Source organism: Rhea americana, unplaced genomic scaffold, assembly GCF_003343005.1.
Source record: "Rhea americana isolate MKP2758 unplaced genomic scaffold, rheAme1 scaffold_84, whole genome shotgun sequence".
In the NCBI taxonomy this organism is placed as follows: Eukaryota; Metazoa; Chordata; class Aves; order Rheiformes; family Rheidae; genus Rhea; species Rhea americana.
In genome coordinates this window covers 1,596,828-1,615,694 of record NW_028187023.1, presented here as the reverse complement: position 1 = coordinate 1,615,694, position 18,867 = coordinate 1,596,828, and the positions used below count along the sequence as shown (strand labels likewise).

Below are 18,867 nucleotides of genomic sequence, written 5' to 3'. Positions count from 1 at the left end.
CAAACAAGAGCAGCCAAAAAAACATCAAGACAGTGATATACCTGTAGAATTTCAAGTGGCTTAGGAGAGATACTGCTAGTAAAGCAAAACAGGCATTTGAAACATCCAGTAAGAAATGCAGGTATTATTTTCAACAAAAAACTGTCCCTGAAAAGATTAGTCTGCCAAATACTGAACCTACATTTAGAGTTTTTTTTTTTTTAATCAATCTGGAAACACTTAAGTAACTAGAAAAGGAATAATTTCATCTGTGCAGSTGCATTCTGGATGGGAAAAAATGTTAACCATTTATAATATGTTAAATTGTTGTTTGTAAACCTAATTTACAGTATAGTAGACATTAAATATATAACACTCAGTGAAAACGTAAGTTTGGAAAGACACTAATTCAGCAAAATTGAAATTTGTGCAGGATAGCTAGGTTAAAAATACTGATGGATGCACCAGTTTCTTTTTCAAACTGTTCTTATAYACTCCAACTTTATCCAAGCTGAAATATATGCTCATCTTATAATGCCTCTATAACACCATGTTGGGACCCTGGATTTGCATTGATTTACCAAAGCTACTTTTTGCTACAGAAGACTTGACTTACTCTTTATCTAAGAGCTGACTATATCCTACTCAAAATCCCCCAAATCCTAATCATAATTTTAAATACAAGAGGATGTGCCTGCAGACAGTATTTAATATAAGCAGTCACATCTGCCTTTCAAACTTACGTGGAACTGCCGAGGCAAAGCGATCTACTTCGTTATTCATGAGTCTCTGACGCAATTCGTTTTGGCCACAGTTCTGCGGGCCAATGAGGACAATTGGCCTTTTCCTATTTGCTGGTTGATGATATAGTGACATTTCCTCATAGGTCAGTATTTCCTCATTATCATAATCTTGAGAGAAAAAAAACATAAAAAAAGTCAAAATACCTACTATTACTAAGTGCATATAGTACCAAATTTAACAAAGCTCCTGTCTCTCTTCCCTGCATCTATCTGCATGCAAATGAAGCAAGAAAATTCCTAAAAGTATCACTTGTGGCTGTCCAGTAAGACATGATATTCTTCTTCCTCTTCTGCGAAGAGGACATGCACTTCCAGTTCGTACTGGTAAGAGCAGTAGTATAAACTCAGGAAACAACCTGCTTGATAAGGAGCCATTTTCTAGTGTAATAACATTTTATGCTGAACAACAACAATCACCATCCCAAACCCAGGGTACTTTAAGAGTATAGTTTTAACGGCCTACACAACTCACTGGACAAAGTTTCTATCTACTAGACTTAATCATGTGCAGTATAATGATTTTTCAAAACCATAATAAAGGGGTTCATCACTGTAAAATTGTAATAGCTTTCAGAGCATTGAAGCTCTCAATTTTTCTACCTGTATTATCYGGTCTCTATTAAAGGTAGTAAATGTCCTTACATATCCTGCCACGAACCTCTTTTACATCTTTCACTATATACAGTTGCAAACCGTAGTACTATTACCACACAGACCATCATCAAGCAATATTTCCAACATTATATTCYGAATTTCAATATTCCGTTCACAGGGCTAACTACTCCTAGAATCTTCGATAGTTGTTACAAGTGAACATATTGTGTAAAAGATGTTGCTTACCATCATTTTTATTTGCATTGTATAAAACCTTTTTCCGTTTCTTTTTATTTTTCTTCGCACACCAGAGTTTTCCTAATCAAAATAAAACCAACACAATTATCTGTACAGTAAAAACCTCCCTATCCCACCATCTGGATTTTTAAAATGGATTTTTTTTCTTAAATTTTGAAAATGCATGATGTTCTTCTGTTCGTTACAAGTTTTGGATATGAAGCAAATGCTGAATGTCACGGTCTTCAATTTAGTCATGGTAGATATAATTCTTTTAAAGAAAGACACCTCTCAAATTCTCCTACCTTACCTCTGTTACATTGTACATCATTTCAATCGATACATCTAAAGTCAGACCTGTATTTACATCAAGTATTTCAAAGATTCATCCCATCTGTACTATAAAAAAAAAAAGCATGAGAATTTTCTACAATTCTCTATGCAAACAAGGTTCCAGAAAGCTGACTAATTAGCACCTGTATTACAGAAAATTTCTCCTTGGAAAGTGTATATCCAACCTGATTTTTCTGGCTCCTTGTCTTCTTCTATGGTTTGCTTCATTGCTTCTCTCTGCTGTTGAAAACTTTTTCCTTAATGCATTAAAAAAAAAAAGGTACAACAGCAGTTAACAGTTAAAAATCATTTCCACTTATAAATAAAAAGGTATATATATTTCCTTACTTTCTTTTAATGACCTTCTCATTTTACTTCTTACTATGTTTTTAAATCTTTGAAGTGTTTAGTAGAATACAAGATGCAAGAGAAACTCACTGGGGAAAAAATAGGCTGGTCATATAGAAGACATAAAATTATCCTACCCTGATAAAAAGAATATCAGAAAATTAAAAAAAAGCAATAAATGAGCCCAAGCTTCAACTACAAAGAGTACAGTAAGTCTGCGTGGCATGTGCACCACATTAGTAATACCTTTGAAACTACAGATATTTGGTAGCAATGTTATTCATATTTACACACAAAAAATAAGTGTGTGTGTGTTGTTCTAGTAGCATTACCTATATCAGAAGACAATTATGGTCTAACGTCCAGCAGTTCTAAGAGCATGTTGTCCAAATTTCACAAAATGCCTTTTTAATAAGCGTTCCTTCTTAAGTTCYGAGTTTATTGTCAAATAGTCATATACCCCTGGTATCATCAAACAAGTGTATTTTTGTACCTTCGTAGAATTTTTATATTGTTTGTATATCACCTTCTTCAGGTATGTGAACATAGGCAATAATGTAACGATACTAGCGAGTGGTAAATAGAAAACCAGCTAGTTTCCTTCTCAGCATATCTTGAATTTTTTGTGAATTTTGGAAGGAAGGATTCAGTTTTTCAAAAAAATCCAACAGAAACACATACAGAAGGTTTAAGCTTCTGAGAAACCTTTTTGTTTATTGCTTCCAAACTATATTGCTCAAGAAAGAGTTGCACAGCATTCAAGCTACTCTGTCCAGTTTTGTTTGGAAATGTAATCATTTCAGTATTTTCAGCTTTCCAAGTTAAGGATATGGCTTTCTAATTATTTTTACATATTAAATGTGTTTTATTTATACAAAATCTTCTGAACATCAGCCTCAATGAGATTAGCCTATATTTATCATCAGCGTTCTTATCTTATTCAAATACCATAAAATAATGTCATATCTTATAGTATTTGAAAAGTCTTTTTTCCCTCACTCTGTTTAACAGATATGCAGATCTTTAATGGACTGCAATGCAGTTCATAATTCAATGCCAAAATTATATACTGACACCAATTTCTGAAAACTCAGTTACTCAAAAGCCCCTAACAATTAGAAAGGGAGCATGGCAAAGCTACTTTTAACTAAAGCTTTCCAGAGCAAAAGCAYGCAGAGAAATTATCACCTAAAAAGATATGTTTTAAACAATGTATTAGTTAAAATACTGAATAACCCATCAGCTGCTCTCATCTGACATAGTAAGCAGGCTGAAGTTCAACATTTTGGTAGTAGCCAGCAGAGGGAACTCTGAATCCACAGAATCTGCATGGGTAGCAGGATGGAGGCAAACTGCAGTAGAAAGGGAAGCTTTTCTGTGTTTACCGKCTATACAAAGAGATTCCAGTTTATGCTATTGCCATCTAAAGCTCAATGTACTTAAGTGAATTACATAACTAATTCTGTCCTCTGCTGCAAGAGGTTCAAGGTCATAGACATTTAAGATGGTCAAGGTATACGAGTCTTTGAAAAGTAGATCATTGCCTGCTACAGCTATGGCAACAACGGCCTGTCAAGCTTTTGCTAGAGCTTTACTTACCAGGTATAAGGCCTGCCAATGGTTGATTGTCTTCATCTCCATCTCTGTAGGCCTGCCACCAGTTGGGATCTTCTTGGCTGATCACATGGAGTATATCTCCTTTTTGAAAAGACAAGCCTAACTCTCGGCAAGGGACATAGGGGTCATCAGAGGGATCATAATCAAAATGTGCTTTCACATGTATCTGTGGAAAATCAAATGTAAAGACAGAGGAAAAATTGGTGCTTCTCTAGAGTTATACACCATTGTCCTGTTACTGCATTGGAATTCGAATATATAAAAATTCCAAGATTCTACAGAATGGCAATTTTAATGGCATATAGAAGATAACAGAATAAAATAATTAAATACATTAGCCACGGAAAAGACAGAGTTGTGCTAGTTTGGAGATGATGGCCTGAATTTAACCTTCTAAAATTATAAAGTCTATGTAATTTCTTCACCTCTTCAGAAGGTAGAGAAAAAGAGCTACTGATCTGAATTTTTTGCATTAAGAACTTATCAGGCATTCAGACATTCTCATTTTTTAAGAATAACTAGTAAATGYATGGATTGAAACCCATTTTGCTAGATTGGTGAAAGTTTTTGACACACAGCACAGAGATTTATATAAAGGTGTCTAAAGAAAAATGTTAGCTAACAAGATACTGAACAGTTCGCAGTGTTAAAATTTTTCCTCCCAAAGTATATTTTCAAGTTGAAACAAAAACATCTAAGTTCCAACCAATAACATTTTTATTTATATATGTGTGTGTGTATATATAAATATATTTTTTATATATATATTGTATATATATATATACACACATATAAAATACAAACGTAGTAGGCAATTTCAAGAGAATTTCAGAAGCACAGACAGCTCTGGTTTTATAATTTTTTTACTATTTTAGAAACTGAGTTATAAGCCATACTATTTGCTTATCACTTTTAATCATTTTCATTAGCTATTTCAGGTATTAGTCTGTTGGTTTAAATTAAAATTTTTTTGTTCTGCAATATAATGTGACTCACAGAAGACCAGTATGTAGCTTTACAGAAGTTCTTGAATTTCAGATACTTACAACTGTCTCCTTCGTGGGAGGTGGCTTGCTCTGTTGACTGGGAATCAATACAAAGGTTAGAGTACCGTGCATGTCAGCCTGGGGTGGGGGAGGGGAGGGGGAAGAAAAAAAGAAATCTTTGGTATGAAGCATCAAGATCTGGTTTGAGGTTAAGAATTCTAATAAGTAACATGCTTTAGAAAATGGTGCATTAATTCCTAGAAAAGCCAGTTTCTTAAAGAACATAATTTGTAATTGGGTTAAAAGGTTATAGTACAAATATAGATGCAGTGATTCAGTGACAGACTAAAAAAAAAATCAAATGATGGTATGTGAATTTATTACAGATAAATTGTTCCTGTTTGAAATGGGGCACTTGCAATTCTGTAAAGAAGTAGAGGACTGTGAGAATTATACTCTCTTGCTATGTTCCAAATACAAGTAAGTCTATGCTGGGAGAAAAAGGCCTGGAAGATTTTAGAAAGAAAATTACTGTATGCAAAGTGCACATGTGTACACACAAACATATAAAGATATAATAAAAAGTAAGCACCAACTCTGCAAAGAGGCCCAGATACATCTCACTTTGTAAACATCATTCCATGAACCATAACACAATTCATGTTGCATAAACCAAAATGAGCACATGTATCACACAAAATTCAGACCTAAGGCTTTAAAAAAAGCAAATACAGTTGAGTGTAACTTGGTCAGGCTGCAAGAAAGCAAAATCCACAATACTCAGTCATCATGCATAGCTCTGTAAAGGAATGGGTAGTGATGGTCTAGTAAGTCTTGTCTAGTCGCGTGCAATTCATTATCATTTTACTAGCACAGGAAGAAGCAAAAGATTAGAAGGAAAGTAATTTCCATCTTCTGTTGAAAGTATTCTCTGGGGACAGAAATATTTGAACTTGATTTTTAAAACTTCCATTTCACATTAAGAAAATCTACATATAAAAAAAAATATAAAAAAACTTGAAATGATCCTCTACATGTAAGTATTAGCTATTAGAATGAAAAGATTTAAAAATAATGTTAAATAGGACTACAAATGACAAGCTGAGCCATGAGGCTTCAGTCTTATTAAATGAGTATTTCTTGCAAGGAAAAAAGTGAGCAGCTTACCAATAGGTCAAAAACTTCATTAACATCTTTTCCACGAATCTCAATGCCATTAATCTCCAGAACTTCATCCCCTTCATGTAACAGCCCGCTCTTCTCTGCGGCGCCTCCTTTGACTATTCGACTAATGATGACAGAATCCATTTCATTGCGAACAGTAGCACCCTGTATAGTAGCAACAAAATCTGAATTTATTACAAATATGAAACTCAAAGCCATCTTTTGTATATACTCCAAGCCAGTGGAGAAAGATTTCTACTTTGAAAGAGAATGCAAGGAGGAGCTTGGATGCTCACACCTAATGCTGCAGTTAAGAAAACAAACAACAGAACCCCTCCTCYCCACATTTCTTTAAACTGCACTAAATTCAAATTCTTGAATATTCAGTTTGTGTTGCACACATAAAATGCCATTTTAAGCAGTTTTCCTACAGAAAATAAAGACTTATACAAAAGATGAAAAATAAAAGATGAAAGAACTGTTAAAAAGTCTTCAGCGTTTGGCACAAGGACACAAACTCTACCACAGCAAAACTTGGGACAACGTCTTCAATCAAGAAGCCCCGTCCAAACCCAAGCTCACAGCAGCTGTATGGACTATAAATGGTAGCATGTCAAGTGCTGATAGCTAAATAAATAAAAGTTTATTATCTATGAGCATTTCTCATGGGGGGGTGAGGGGAAGATTTAAAAGTTAAATATCACCTCCACATTCAAATTTCAAAGCGTTCATTGCAATCTGCAAATGATAAAAACATCTGTCTGCTTTGCATACAACTTTGAGCAAGTATTAATACATACCAGTGGAATATCTCGAGCTTTCTCAATACGAACTATTTTAACCGTCTCCCCTCCATACACACCAACATTCTCATAAATTTTCTCATCTGTCAGTGGCTCTGGCTGCATTTCTTGTTCCGCAACCTTATCGTGAGCCAGTAAGAGTGCCTAGTGTTAAACAAAATCAGTTCAGTAAAATGAAATGTTGCATTTTTAATCTATAAAACAGTACAAAGTTCAGCAAAATTCTTCTACTTATCATAGTTATATAACTAAGTTTAAACACATTTTATTATCAGTTTCACATTTTACATAGTTGCAAATTCAATCATTTGCAGAGCTGTAGTCCATAATTTTAACTAGAARTTTATGGAATTTTTATTGTTATCACAAAAGACCAGAAATTTCTTTGAAAACACTACTGTAAAATAATGAGTCCGCAAAATAATGCAATATCTGCCCAACACTGTCCTGTTCACCTATGTCAAGTAGTTTTGAAACCTTCAGAAGTCATGCACCTGCTTGTACCATTCCGAAAAGCAAATACGGAGGTGGGAGGGAGGAACCAAAAGCACCTCAACAAGTTGACGTTATTATAATTGTAGGCATGTGACTGTGCAATTACAAAACCCTCAAACCATCATCTTAAATTTTAAAGACAACTTAAGTTGTTTTCCAAAGTTCTTGCAGCGCTTAAATGAAAATCAGAGACTCTCATAACACTGGTCTTAGTTCAAAATATGGCAGTCAAAGGTTTTCAAAATGAAACACTGAAGCAAAACAATACATTACTTTGCAACTCTCAGACTGCAAACTCTTAGGGACATGTAGTACCTACACTTCCCAAAATTTGCTTCAAGATTGCAGAAAATATAAAAACAACGTTAAACACAACTGTGACAGTAATTAAGTTTTCCTTTGTAAAAAAGGAAAAATAAATAAAAAAATCCCATGGAAAGTGTTGTCTTATTAAAGCAACTGAGGTTATAGACATAAGAAGTTATTGCAGAGAAAATGACTTATGGATTTACAATTTGCCCACAAGGCAAAATTTCCTTTATGCATCTTATGCTAAGTGTGAAATAGGTTTCATTAAAGGAAAAAAGAAAACATATATAAGTAGCTATTGTCAAAGCAACTGATGTGTTGCCCCGAGCCTCCCGACCTAATGGTAACTTGTTAATATGAAAATTACTCAGTTGTACCTGTAAAAAAAATAGCAGGGCCTGAATACAATCATACACTATATGTTAGTACAAGTTTGCATTAGTTGCAGGAGATTAGAAACCTCTCTCTCTCTCTAGGGAAGTATGCAAGCTTTGCCACAGAGATGAAGAACAAGTCTGAGTTCAAAATATAGTGGTCCTCAAYCAGCCTAAGATATTTGCAAAAATATTAAATAGACTCAAAACATCATTAAGAAATAAATCCAATAGTCTCATGKTTTTTTTACCTGCATGTGAGGGGCATTCAGCAAAGCACTAAGCTCCTGCCCATCTTTGTGGTGACTTGGTTTCAAAACACTCTGTACCTAAAAAGAAATCAGGTAGTAAAGCTCTTACTCTATCCAGAGAGCTATCTTTTTTAAAAAAAAAAAAAAAAAAAATACCAAAAAAAAAAAAAAAAAAAAAAAAAAAAAAAAAAAAAAAAAAAAAAAAAAAAAAAAAAAAAAAAAAAAAAAAAAAGTAGTTATTGATTTTACAGAAAGTAAAAGGATGTCCATATAATTGTCACACTGGCTCATTAATTATTAATCTGGTCCACATTAGAAACACATGCAAAAAAGATTTCAGATTACCAAGGCCCCAGGAACCTGGCACTCTCCAAAGCTTCCTTCTGACAGCCCCAGAAGGCAATGCATAGCAAACAAATCTAGTACAGCTTTAAAGAAAAGTGCCAAACGAGGAAAAGCAGCTAGGTTCAAGTAAGTTTTTATTAATTTCTTCAAAACCCTAGAAAACCAAAAGAATTCAGCTTTATATAGGTCTGAGCTCTGACTCCTTCAAAAATTTTCCTGAAGCTGCCAGAAAGCTATTATCCTCAGCTAAGCTGGAATTTTGGGATGTCCTTTAGCAGACGGAGCAAACTGAAGGCTGTATTTCACTAAAAGCAACTCTTCCTCTCTATCTAAAAAAGCTCTTCTGTACGGAGTAACTTGAAAGAGGTCTATTTGAGATCTCTCACTTTAAAGTGATTTTACATTATTTTGATGAAGAAGCCGTAAGAAGTAGTTTTAAAGCCTTGCTTATACATCTTGATGACCTTTTTACAGAAAAGCCTATCCAGAAAGCAATTTAGACAGAAGTACTATAAGTCCTATAAGCAAATTTTGAAGRCTTAGCCAGAACACACATCTGTACTTGCCATTAAATCTCTCACAATCAAATCTGTACATCTTTGTAAATTTGTACAAGAAGCAGAAAATATTTTCTGTAAGAACCATAAAAAATTACATGCTATTTTGAGAASAACAACATTTTCCTAGCTATTATGTGATACACACAGGAAGTGGCCTGAAATAGAGGCAAACAATTACAACCACTTATGCCCCTAGCAAACTTCTCTTGGTGTCCTTCTACTTCAAATTTCTAGGAATCGCAGCCAAAAGCAGTGGGAGGTTTACAAAYGCAACACCAAGAACTGCATCTCCCCATTCCTTTATTTTCCCATGCCTAGCAACCTGGCCCAACCAGCAATCGCAACGCAGTGAATATCTGTTACTCAAGTTGAGTTTCTGCTTTGAATAATTAAATTATTTGAACCTCTAACAGCTTCCCCTATCTGTTTTCTAAGGGCAAGATAAAGCATATTATTTAATTACATATTTTTGTTACAGTACTAAAAAAGTTTCAGTCCACATACACCATTTATTACATTAGTATTGCAGCATGTCAGACTCCTTGTCATTGGCAGTAACAAACTCCACAGGCTTTATCAGATGAAGAAAGCAGAATTTAGGCTGACTTTCTACAAGTGACACACTAAGCTGATGGCATAGGTAGTCCACATTAAACATGTGGTAAGAGTAATTTCTTAAGCCTGTAGTCTAGTTCTTATTGTTAATTACATTAATTTTACTTCAAATTTGTTCCAAAAAAGCCATTAATGTGACTTCATTATACAAACCGCAATTTGGAGCATGAACAAGTATTGACCATTCAGAATAAAGTAACTGCAAAATAATGTTGTTGTTTATTTTTATATGATCATACAATCATTAAACAAAGTATACATATGCATTCTAATGAGTTCAGTTCTCTTAGTTATGGCTTCCCCTAAAAAGTACTAATCTAATTTAATTGCCTACATTTGCCAAAATGAACAGTATTAAATTTGAAACATTTAAAAACATAGTTGATGTAAACTGGGTCTACTGAAGTAAATAATAGTAAAAATATCTTTAATATGTCTGAGATGTGCGGTTACAAGCCAAAAATTACAAACTGTCTTGTATGCTACATCAAATACTCTTAAAAGGTCAAGATTCAGACCACATTCCCATAATCCTTGCCCCCATTTTCGTCAAGTTTAAATGGATTTGAAAATCACTTTAATTACATTTGATGTTTACTGGCTATTTTTACTCAAGAGGCTGAGTCCACCACATTTTAGGGGCCTAATCTCCATGTAAATTCCTTAAGACCATGTGCTTCACTCCACCTTCTAAATTAAAGTTTCTGGAAAGAGTAAGAAAAAAAAAAAAAAAGAAAAGGAAATATATTTTGAGTTGTTGGTGCCTGGTTGTCAGAATCAGTTGGAAAAGTAGAAGTTGACTACTAATTTTAATAACTCTCTAAAAAGGACTAGAAAAAAAAGTGTACCACTATTTTTGTTTATTGTGAATATTTTAAAAAAAATGCAAAAGCAAAACTTTTCAGAACACTCTTGGTTCATCCACATTATATGTTTTATAAAAGTAAATAATTGTTTAAATAGTAGATTTCTGAATTCCATGTAGCAAYTGAAAATCTGCCCCCAAACACACACTTCCAGAAGTGTGGCTTAATATTAATTTTGCTTTTATTTGAGAGAGAAAGAATTTCTGTTGCAATATGAAGTTGCATAACCAACATGAAAACTGCCTTTTTTCTGCTAGAGCTACAGAAGCMGAAGCTCTAGAGCAAGTTCTCTATCACACCATAAGGCCCCAAACAAAATTGATATTTGTAGCTTTAAAAAAAAGCTTTCAGGACATGCAGTCCACAACAGTTTCAGAATTGTACACTGTCACTGATGAACTATGTGCTAAAATATTTACATTGGCATTATCTGCCATTTAAAATTAATGTTGTGTGTGCATATGCTATTTTTCTTTCTTATAATATTTTTTTTGCTTGCATCATCAAGAAGTTATCAGYATCTTAAGTCCAGGCTTTTCAAGTGCCTTTTAAAAATCACTCTGAAGCAAATAAAACTCTGGAAAGAGGAAAGAACTGCTTTCTGGGACAGCAACACATGCCAAAGTCCAGCAAAACAAACAAAAAAGCTGTCCCCCATCCTCCCCCCAAAATGAGGGAAAAATAGCCAGACATGTAAGCTACAGTGAGTTGGCCAGAGAAAACAAAATTAACTTTTTCTTAGGCAAAAATCATTTCCTCCCTTTTTGCTACCATAATAAAAGGAGAGGCTTTTCCAAAAGGAAGAAACATCTGAAAAATGAACCTAGGATCTTCTGTTGAGAAAATGCCAGGAGAATACGGGTCGATGTGAACAGCAGCCTGAAAGTTACTTTCAGGACATTTCTGTCAGTCACAGAACTACTTGTTCTGAATTTCCACCTCAACCATTTCAAGATGCTGTTTAACATACTGCAAAATACAAGGTAGGTTAAATACATCAGAAGCTGAATTACTGAGAATCTGAAAGATACTGGATGATATTGGTATTCAGGTTTACTAACGTTAACAAACGTGTACGTGTACCGAGGTGTAGCCTCACTTTACTGCAATATATATGTGTTATAAATAAATATAAATATTTATAAATATAAATATAATATATTCTTTCATATACTTATGAAAGTCATCTGTCAAATCACAAAATCAAATCTCATTTGACCATCACAGCACTGATCAAAATATCAAATTGAATTTTTCAGTGATCTAGTGCTCAGTTTAAAACAAAAYGCTTGTTTCCAGGACAGTAGTATTTTCAGAGATGCCTTCTAATTTAGGAACTGGGGCTCACTCAGAGAAATGCCAACAGTGAATTACAGTTCAATTGCTGAATGTTTGAAATAAAGAATACTGGAGGTAGGAGTTATGAGTAACTAACTGTTCTTCTTTCTTGTATGTAAACACAGTATCTTTTACATATTACCTATCTACCTACACTATAAAGGAAATTCTTATCCACAAAATATTTTTCTAGTTACTATTTGGAAAGCTGGAAAAAATAGATATAGAAATCAGTGACTAGTRTAATCCATTTTATATGCAACATTCACTAACTCACACAAGCTTGACAAGTAAATATTTCAACAACAGCTATGATTATAGTTTTCAAATATACCACAGAAATGCATACTGTACATACCTCTTGTGCTAGTTCTTGTGCATTGGAGATAAGAGGATATGGAGGGCTGGCTTTGTTCATGTGCACTGTAACAGCATTGTGTATCTTAAATGCATTCTGAAAATCAGTATTTTGAACAAGTTGTAAAATGAGAGAGATATCCTCTTGGCTCTGAGGGTCTACCAAAAYGTGTTGGATATGCTTAAGAGAAGTTAACAGTTCTTCCACTTCTAGGTAGAAAATAACAAAACACAAATAAGATACCAGTTCACAAAGACTAATAATTACATAATGTTTAAATTAATATTTATGCCATTTTTTTCTGTACAGTTTTTAATCAGCAATGATGCATGTAGACTCATTAGTTACCTATTATTCATCCTGAATTTTATCAGCAGGATATATCAGAATCAATACGAGGACCACAAGTCAGTGTAAGCAGAAGAAATAGAGAGCTGATATAACATTTAAATTTAAAGTTTCCTATCACAGCAACAGTTGTCCTTCTCTGAAGGAAAGCACTGATATGGAAAAGATCCAATAATTGCAGCTCATCCACACTAACTGTGAAAGAAGAATGAATTTTGCAATATGAAAACTAATTTGTTAATATTCTTGATGCACCAAATATTCACTAAGAGAATGCTATTTCGAATACACCTTCCCACGCCTATTTGCTTTATATGTTAACTACATATAACTTACCTGCAGAGTGAGTCTTTGATAACTAAACTATACACAATTTCTAAACGTAAAGTTATGAGCAATCAAATCACATTAAAATAAAAAGGGTAAGGACGAAAAATATCTCTGTAATCAGAGTTCTGAAAGTCCTCTGTATCAGATGAAAGTCCGTATCTTCCACTTACTATGTTATTAGTTCCACTTGGATCATAAAATGTTTTAATATTTTAATAACTGGTTTCTACATTTTTGTAGAATACTACACATACACTCAATTCTGGAACTTCAAAAGCTAATTTACTGCTTTAAGAGTGCTTTTAAAAGACTGTCAGCTAATTTAGTTTTAAAACCAACTGGAATTTCTGCAAATTACATCACTTCTCAATATTAAAAATTTTAGAAACTACATAAAACAAGAAATATAAAGCATGCCTATATATTGGTATAAATACAGGTCAAAAAAATCCTCAAGCAGACCAAATGAAACTAGTGGATACTTTTAACCTGAATAATGTATGTTTTCTCACAYATTATCCAAAAATCAAACTTTCTCAACTGAACTACTCAGTCACAACAGGCTTTTCAGCAATCTTATTTCAATAGGTTTGAGTCAGCTAGAATTCTAGTAATCTTTTTAAAAGGAACAAAAAAATTTGCCAATTTTAGAACTTTCAGTTYATTTTGAAGTTATTCCCACTTACCAGTATTAAATATCAGCTGAGAGAATCATTTCTCAATTTCAGCAACTATCTTCACTGTTCCATTATGAGCTAACTAAATAACATTAAATAAGACAGGAATGCCATAATGCCATCAAGATGTCAGCTAAGTCAAATCACAATAGATAGGGATCTCTAACATAGAGACGTTTTGTCAAGTTTACTTCAYCTGTCTTTAACCACTAGTATACTTAACCGAAGGCTGGACTCAAGCCTTTTGAGGGCAAGATTAGGATGGCCGATCAAGGGGCACAAGCCTAATAACTCATTTCAGTGAAGTATAGTATTTTAAATTTGAGACAAAGCRTATTTTTAATAAGTGTGCTTCTTTAGAGTTAGCGAGTCGGTCTTCTGCATAATAAGAGGAAACAGAGAGACAATGCAGTAGAGCTGCTATTGTTGCATTTTACCATCTGCAGGACAATTAAAAAAACTACACCCCAAAACCGCTCCCCGGAGAGCTGAACGCATCCTCCCCACCCCAGGCGAAAGGCTCCTCCCTGTCACCGTCAGGCAGAAAGCTCAGACACAGGCTGCGGGGGATATTCCGTAAGGGAAATCCAGGACAGCTCGGAGCACAGGAGCAAGCTCAGTGTCTCACTAGAAAACAGTGAGCAAAACATACTTGCCATCACATAGTGGCAAATGAAAACTCGACAGAAGAGTAAAGAACCATCTACAAGAATATTTGCTAAATAGGATGTTGTCAACTGACCAATCTCTTACATAGTGGGGCATGCAGATGACCACAGTATCTCGGCAAGTGATTCTGCTCAGAGTGAGGATATGTACTGTTTTCAAGTGTAATAGTAACAACAAAAATCAATAAATATAGTGGATAAAAGTCAAAGGCTAGTGTGCACAAAACTTCCACAAAAACTTGTCCAGATAAAAACAAAAAACCCCAAATTCTGGCATTTGTTATCATTATGGGTTTCAAAGAACAGTGAAACATTAAAGGAGAACCCAACTTCTTCTACCACTTCCTATGGGTAAATGTTTTCTCTTTTTTTTTAATTATTTCTCAATTTTCTCCCAACAATGTAACTGAGAATTAAAATACGTACATATATGTATATATATATGTAAACTCAGATTTCTTTCTAATACAGATTCCACATAAGAAAAATATGTATGGAAATAGAAGGATAGATATGAATAATGAAAAGCAGTAAACTTTCTAAATGTCTCTACATATCATCTCTTCAGTACTTTGCTGCTTCCATTTCTTTCTTTCTTGCCTTGTCCTACAAACGTACCACACAACTCTACTCTCCAATTCCCCTCTACAGTAAATCTTCATCTGTGCTGAATACAAAACCCTATACAAACTGATGAGTACACACAGACAAAGGAACAGCAAACAAATACCGTCTCCTCAAGCAAGGCTGAAACACAGAAATAACACTTGGATGGATTGAAATTTATTCCCACAAAGGCAGAGATTCATTTCCAAAGTCACTTGTTCAAAAAAAAAAAAAAAAAACCCACAACTTTAAAAAGCATTAAAAGAGCATACACATACAAATTTGACTTTACTGATGCCTAACTCTCTCTGCGTTTGTATTCCTAAATTCTAAATCAAAGTATCAAAGTGTTCTTTTCTTTTTTCAAAGTATCAGAGTGTTCTTTTCTTTTTTTTAAATAAGCACCAGGTAACAAAACATAGGTGCTTCCTATTGAAAGGGCTGTCCGAAGAAGGGGAGGAAGAAAAGACAGAGAATTCAGTAAATGATGACATCTGCATTTACTCACAGAAAAGTGAGGGCTCTTTTGCAGACGTAGTCCACTTTATCTCTCTGATTGATCAGCCATCGATTACTTTGTTTTAAAAAGTCTTCTTTTACCAGAAGCGTTGCAGCCTTTTTTCCATTAGACTATGAAATGGCACAGAATGCAACTGAGCACTATAATATATGTATTAATCAAAAAACTGACAGGGGAGTAACACGCCACTGCAGGGGAGGACACAGTCAGTTTAACATGCTAGATTAGCAGAGGAGGAAAAGGAAGTAGCTGCTTTTTATCACTTTATACAAAAAAGTTATGCACAGCAAATAAGGTATAACTGGCTTCATTATGTGTCACCATCAATATATTAACCCTAAATTCCTTGCRGACCTTTTCAGTGTACTCTATATGCTAGAACTAGCACTCTAATTTCCATTTGTTGCTTGACTCACAGGGCTAAAGTCTTCTGTTTTAACACAGAATTTATTTATRAATAAGTCATATACATAATTATAAATACAACTTACCTAGTTATAAATTTTGACCAAAGTGTAAATACAAAAGATAGGCATTTTTCTCCCCTTCCAAATAAAGGGAAGTTTTCCTTGTAGCCACAAACAAAAGSATCATTTACTTGAAGTGTCAGTTACTCATTTAACTAAATGAGCTGAATAAACTGAAAAGARTAATATTTTCTGCATCTACAGAAAAGTCTACCGATGTGAAAAACTGACTTAAACACATGTTCCAGATGCTCTGAAAATTATTTCCATTAAGTCAGCTATTTAAAACATGTTCTGCTTTGATAATAAACATGCCATTAAAATGTTTTAATTAAGTGTCCCAATTTATTTTTAAAAATAAAATCCAATTTGTTTAATCTAGCCTGTTTCTGTTTTAAGCTGAAAAGATTAAAAGCTTGCCAATTACCTGCAAAGGAGATATCAGCACCTATGCAACAGCATTGTTTCAAAACTAAAAATAAAGGCTATCAGGTCAGTATTCTTATTTTAACCCATACTTTTATCAGAAACTCTTTAAGAATTAATAAAAAAAGTAAAACTAAATCTTTTTTAACACTGCTTAATAATAATAGTTTAACATCTTTTACATATTAACTACAATTCATTAACACTTGTCAAGGATTAGTTAGGGTTTTATAACAAAGTTTAGACGTTTGTAAAAGCGAGTAATCATTTTCTCTGACAGTAAAAGTAGAAAGAGCCATGAGCAATATACTTCAGGAATTCAGTATAACCGGAGAGAAAGAGTGAAACACTTCACCTACTAACAGTTATTATTTTTGGACGAAGTCATGAGCTAGCAGATCTCTTAGAAACCAAGAAGTTGTATGTAAAAATTTTCAAAATTCTAGTCTCTCCAACTGGGGTATTCAACACCCTTTCCAGGAAAAAAAAAAAAGTCAGACTCAATGTATTAGAAAGGGCTCAAATCCTCTCTTTTATTTTATTATTTTCTAAGTATATATATTCATAAACTAACTGCACTAGCCCCATTACTAAACAGCAGCAAGACAGCTTTCAGAATAGAATATTCTTTTTTAAATTCAGAAGCACCAGATGTTGGAATGATTAATCCAGAAAGTTGAAAAAAAGGATATGCATAGTTGTGGAGAAAACATTCAGATGAGGCCAAGCTCCCACAGAAGCATTTTGTTAAATTTAAAATAAAATTACAACTCTGCCTTTGATAGCACTAAAGACCGAAGAGAGATTCATGAACTATATAGTTTAAAAGACTGCAACATTTAATCCAGAACTTTTTTTTTTTTTTAAAGTTTGCAACAACTCAACATCAAGCTTGAGTAATAAGCAAAAGCCCCACTCCTCAAAGGAGTGCTAACAAAAATTTTTTGTCCTCTGTTCTTAAATTTAGTCTGTCTTTATCCAAATTGTTACAGTACTAGCATTATTCCCCAGTCAAACACTACTGTCTTCGTATGCCTCTCAACACCACGTCATGACTTTTTAAGATTGAAATAGATTGCAGTGAAGCCTTAATTCAGCACTCTGATACATATTCTATACGTTATGATTCACTCTAATTGTATTACTGCATCTCCTAAAGCTCCTGGCTTCTTTAGCTTAAACATCTGACCATATTCAATTAGCAGCTAGTCAATACTTTGTTCATATCTACATGCATACATTTGGGTCTATTTACTGCACTTCAGAGCTGAGACAAAGTCCTTATTAGTTTTCTCCTTTTCATGATATCTGAACACTGAATACCTGATATCTGAATACCTTTGGGTTAAACATGCAATTTACTACTGTGTTTCTACAGATGTGTGCTGACAGCAAAAGAATGACTTGATCCAAGCTTCTGATTACAAAAACATTTGTCCTAGTGGACACAATCATTACTCATTTTCCCATAATATGCATCTTCTAACACATACTCTCCCCTTTGCTGTTTCCTATTTCATTTCTTTCCACATACACCACTATATTCTGGTCTCTAGTGTTTAGTGCTTTTCTTCCTACGAATACCCTTATTCAATCACAGTTTCCATTCACACCAATTTCTCCCTCCTCCAACTCTTCTTGCTCAGTCAGACTTAGTTTCCTTCTTCCAATTTATCATAAAAGCCTTCTGCTTTCTCTGACAAAGAATCAGCTTCCCCCATAGCCTGTTCCTGTTTCTTTCCCATACTCATAGATCTTTTAAAATTGCCTCTCCATCTCACTGAAGTTCCCTCTGGGGTCCTTCCCTGTTCAAACAGCTTCAGTTTACCCCTGCTCCCTACTAGGTCTCAAGCTTGCCAGCCCCCCTACTCCTCACTTCCATTCCTTTCTTTCCAGTCAGCTTCCTTGCCGAGTTTCTTTGCCTTTCTGTTTCCATCTAGCCCTCCCCCTCCATTCTCAGCATCTCTGGCATGAACCTAGTCTCCTCTTTCTAACTGCAAGCRGCTTGCTTTCCTCCCTTCTACAGTTCCACCTTCCGATTCCTTACCTAGCAAGTCTTCAGAGCTTTTAGCCATCATGGTTTAATAAGTTACAGCAGAAGTAACCTCTACTGCATCATCTACTTTGTGTTCTGTAAAGAGAATTTCACAAATCTCTGCATCCTTTTCCTACTCAATATCTAACTCTTCATAAAATTAAGTACAAAACTTATCCATTAGGAAGAGATTCTTTTGGATAGAAGTTGACAAGCCTTACACCGAGGTACACCTGCCTTGTCCATAACTGACCTTGCTTTGAGCAGGAGGTTGGACTAGGGGACCTCCTGCTGTCCCTCCCAACCTGAATTTTCCTGAAGAGGGATCTGTATAACATAGGGATTACCAGTGGTTAGGGAAGAGAGCTCTACCTTTAGCGGAAGAGTTGCTCATACACACAAATACTAAAGATTG

General features: G+C 34.4%; 1 protein-coding gene across 2 annotated transcripts in view; it reads right to left on the bottom strand.

The window, feature by feature from the left end:
- PALS1 (protein associated with LIN7 1, MAGUK p55 family member) overlaps positions 1 to 18,867 on the bottom strand; it is a 53,808-nt gene that overhangs the window by 6,310 nt on the left and 28,631 nt on the right. For both annotated transcript variants that reach the window (XM_085323341.1, XM_085323343.1), the window contains exons 4-12: positions 12,376 to 12,588; positions 8,294 to 8,371; positions 6,862 to 7,008; positions 6,065 to 6,226; positions 4,958 to 5,035; positions 3,894 to 4,077; positions 2,132 to 2,203; positions 1,623 to 1,694; positions 723 to 890 (exon numbers count right to left, since the gene is read on the bottom strand). In XM_085323341.1, coding sequence (XP_085179467.1) covers positions 723 to 890; positions 1,623 to 1,694; positions 2,132 to 2,203; positions 3,894 to 4,077; positions 4,958 to 5,035; positions 6,065 to 6,226; positions 6,862 to 7,008; positions 8,294 to 8,371; positions 12,376 to 12,588 — 1,174 coding nt within the window. The remainder of the gene's footprint in view (positions 1 to 722; positions 891 to 1,622; positions 1,695 to 2,131; positions 2,204 to 3,893; positions 4,078 to 4,957; positions 5,036 to 6,064; positions 6,227 to 6,861; positions 7,009 to 8,293; positions 8,372 to 12,375; positions 12,589 to 18,867) is intronic.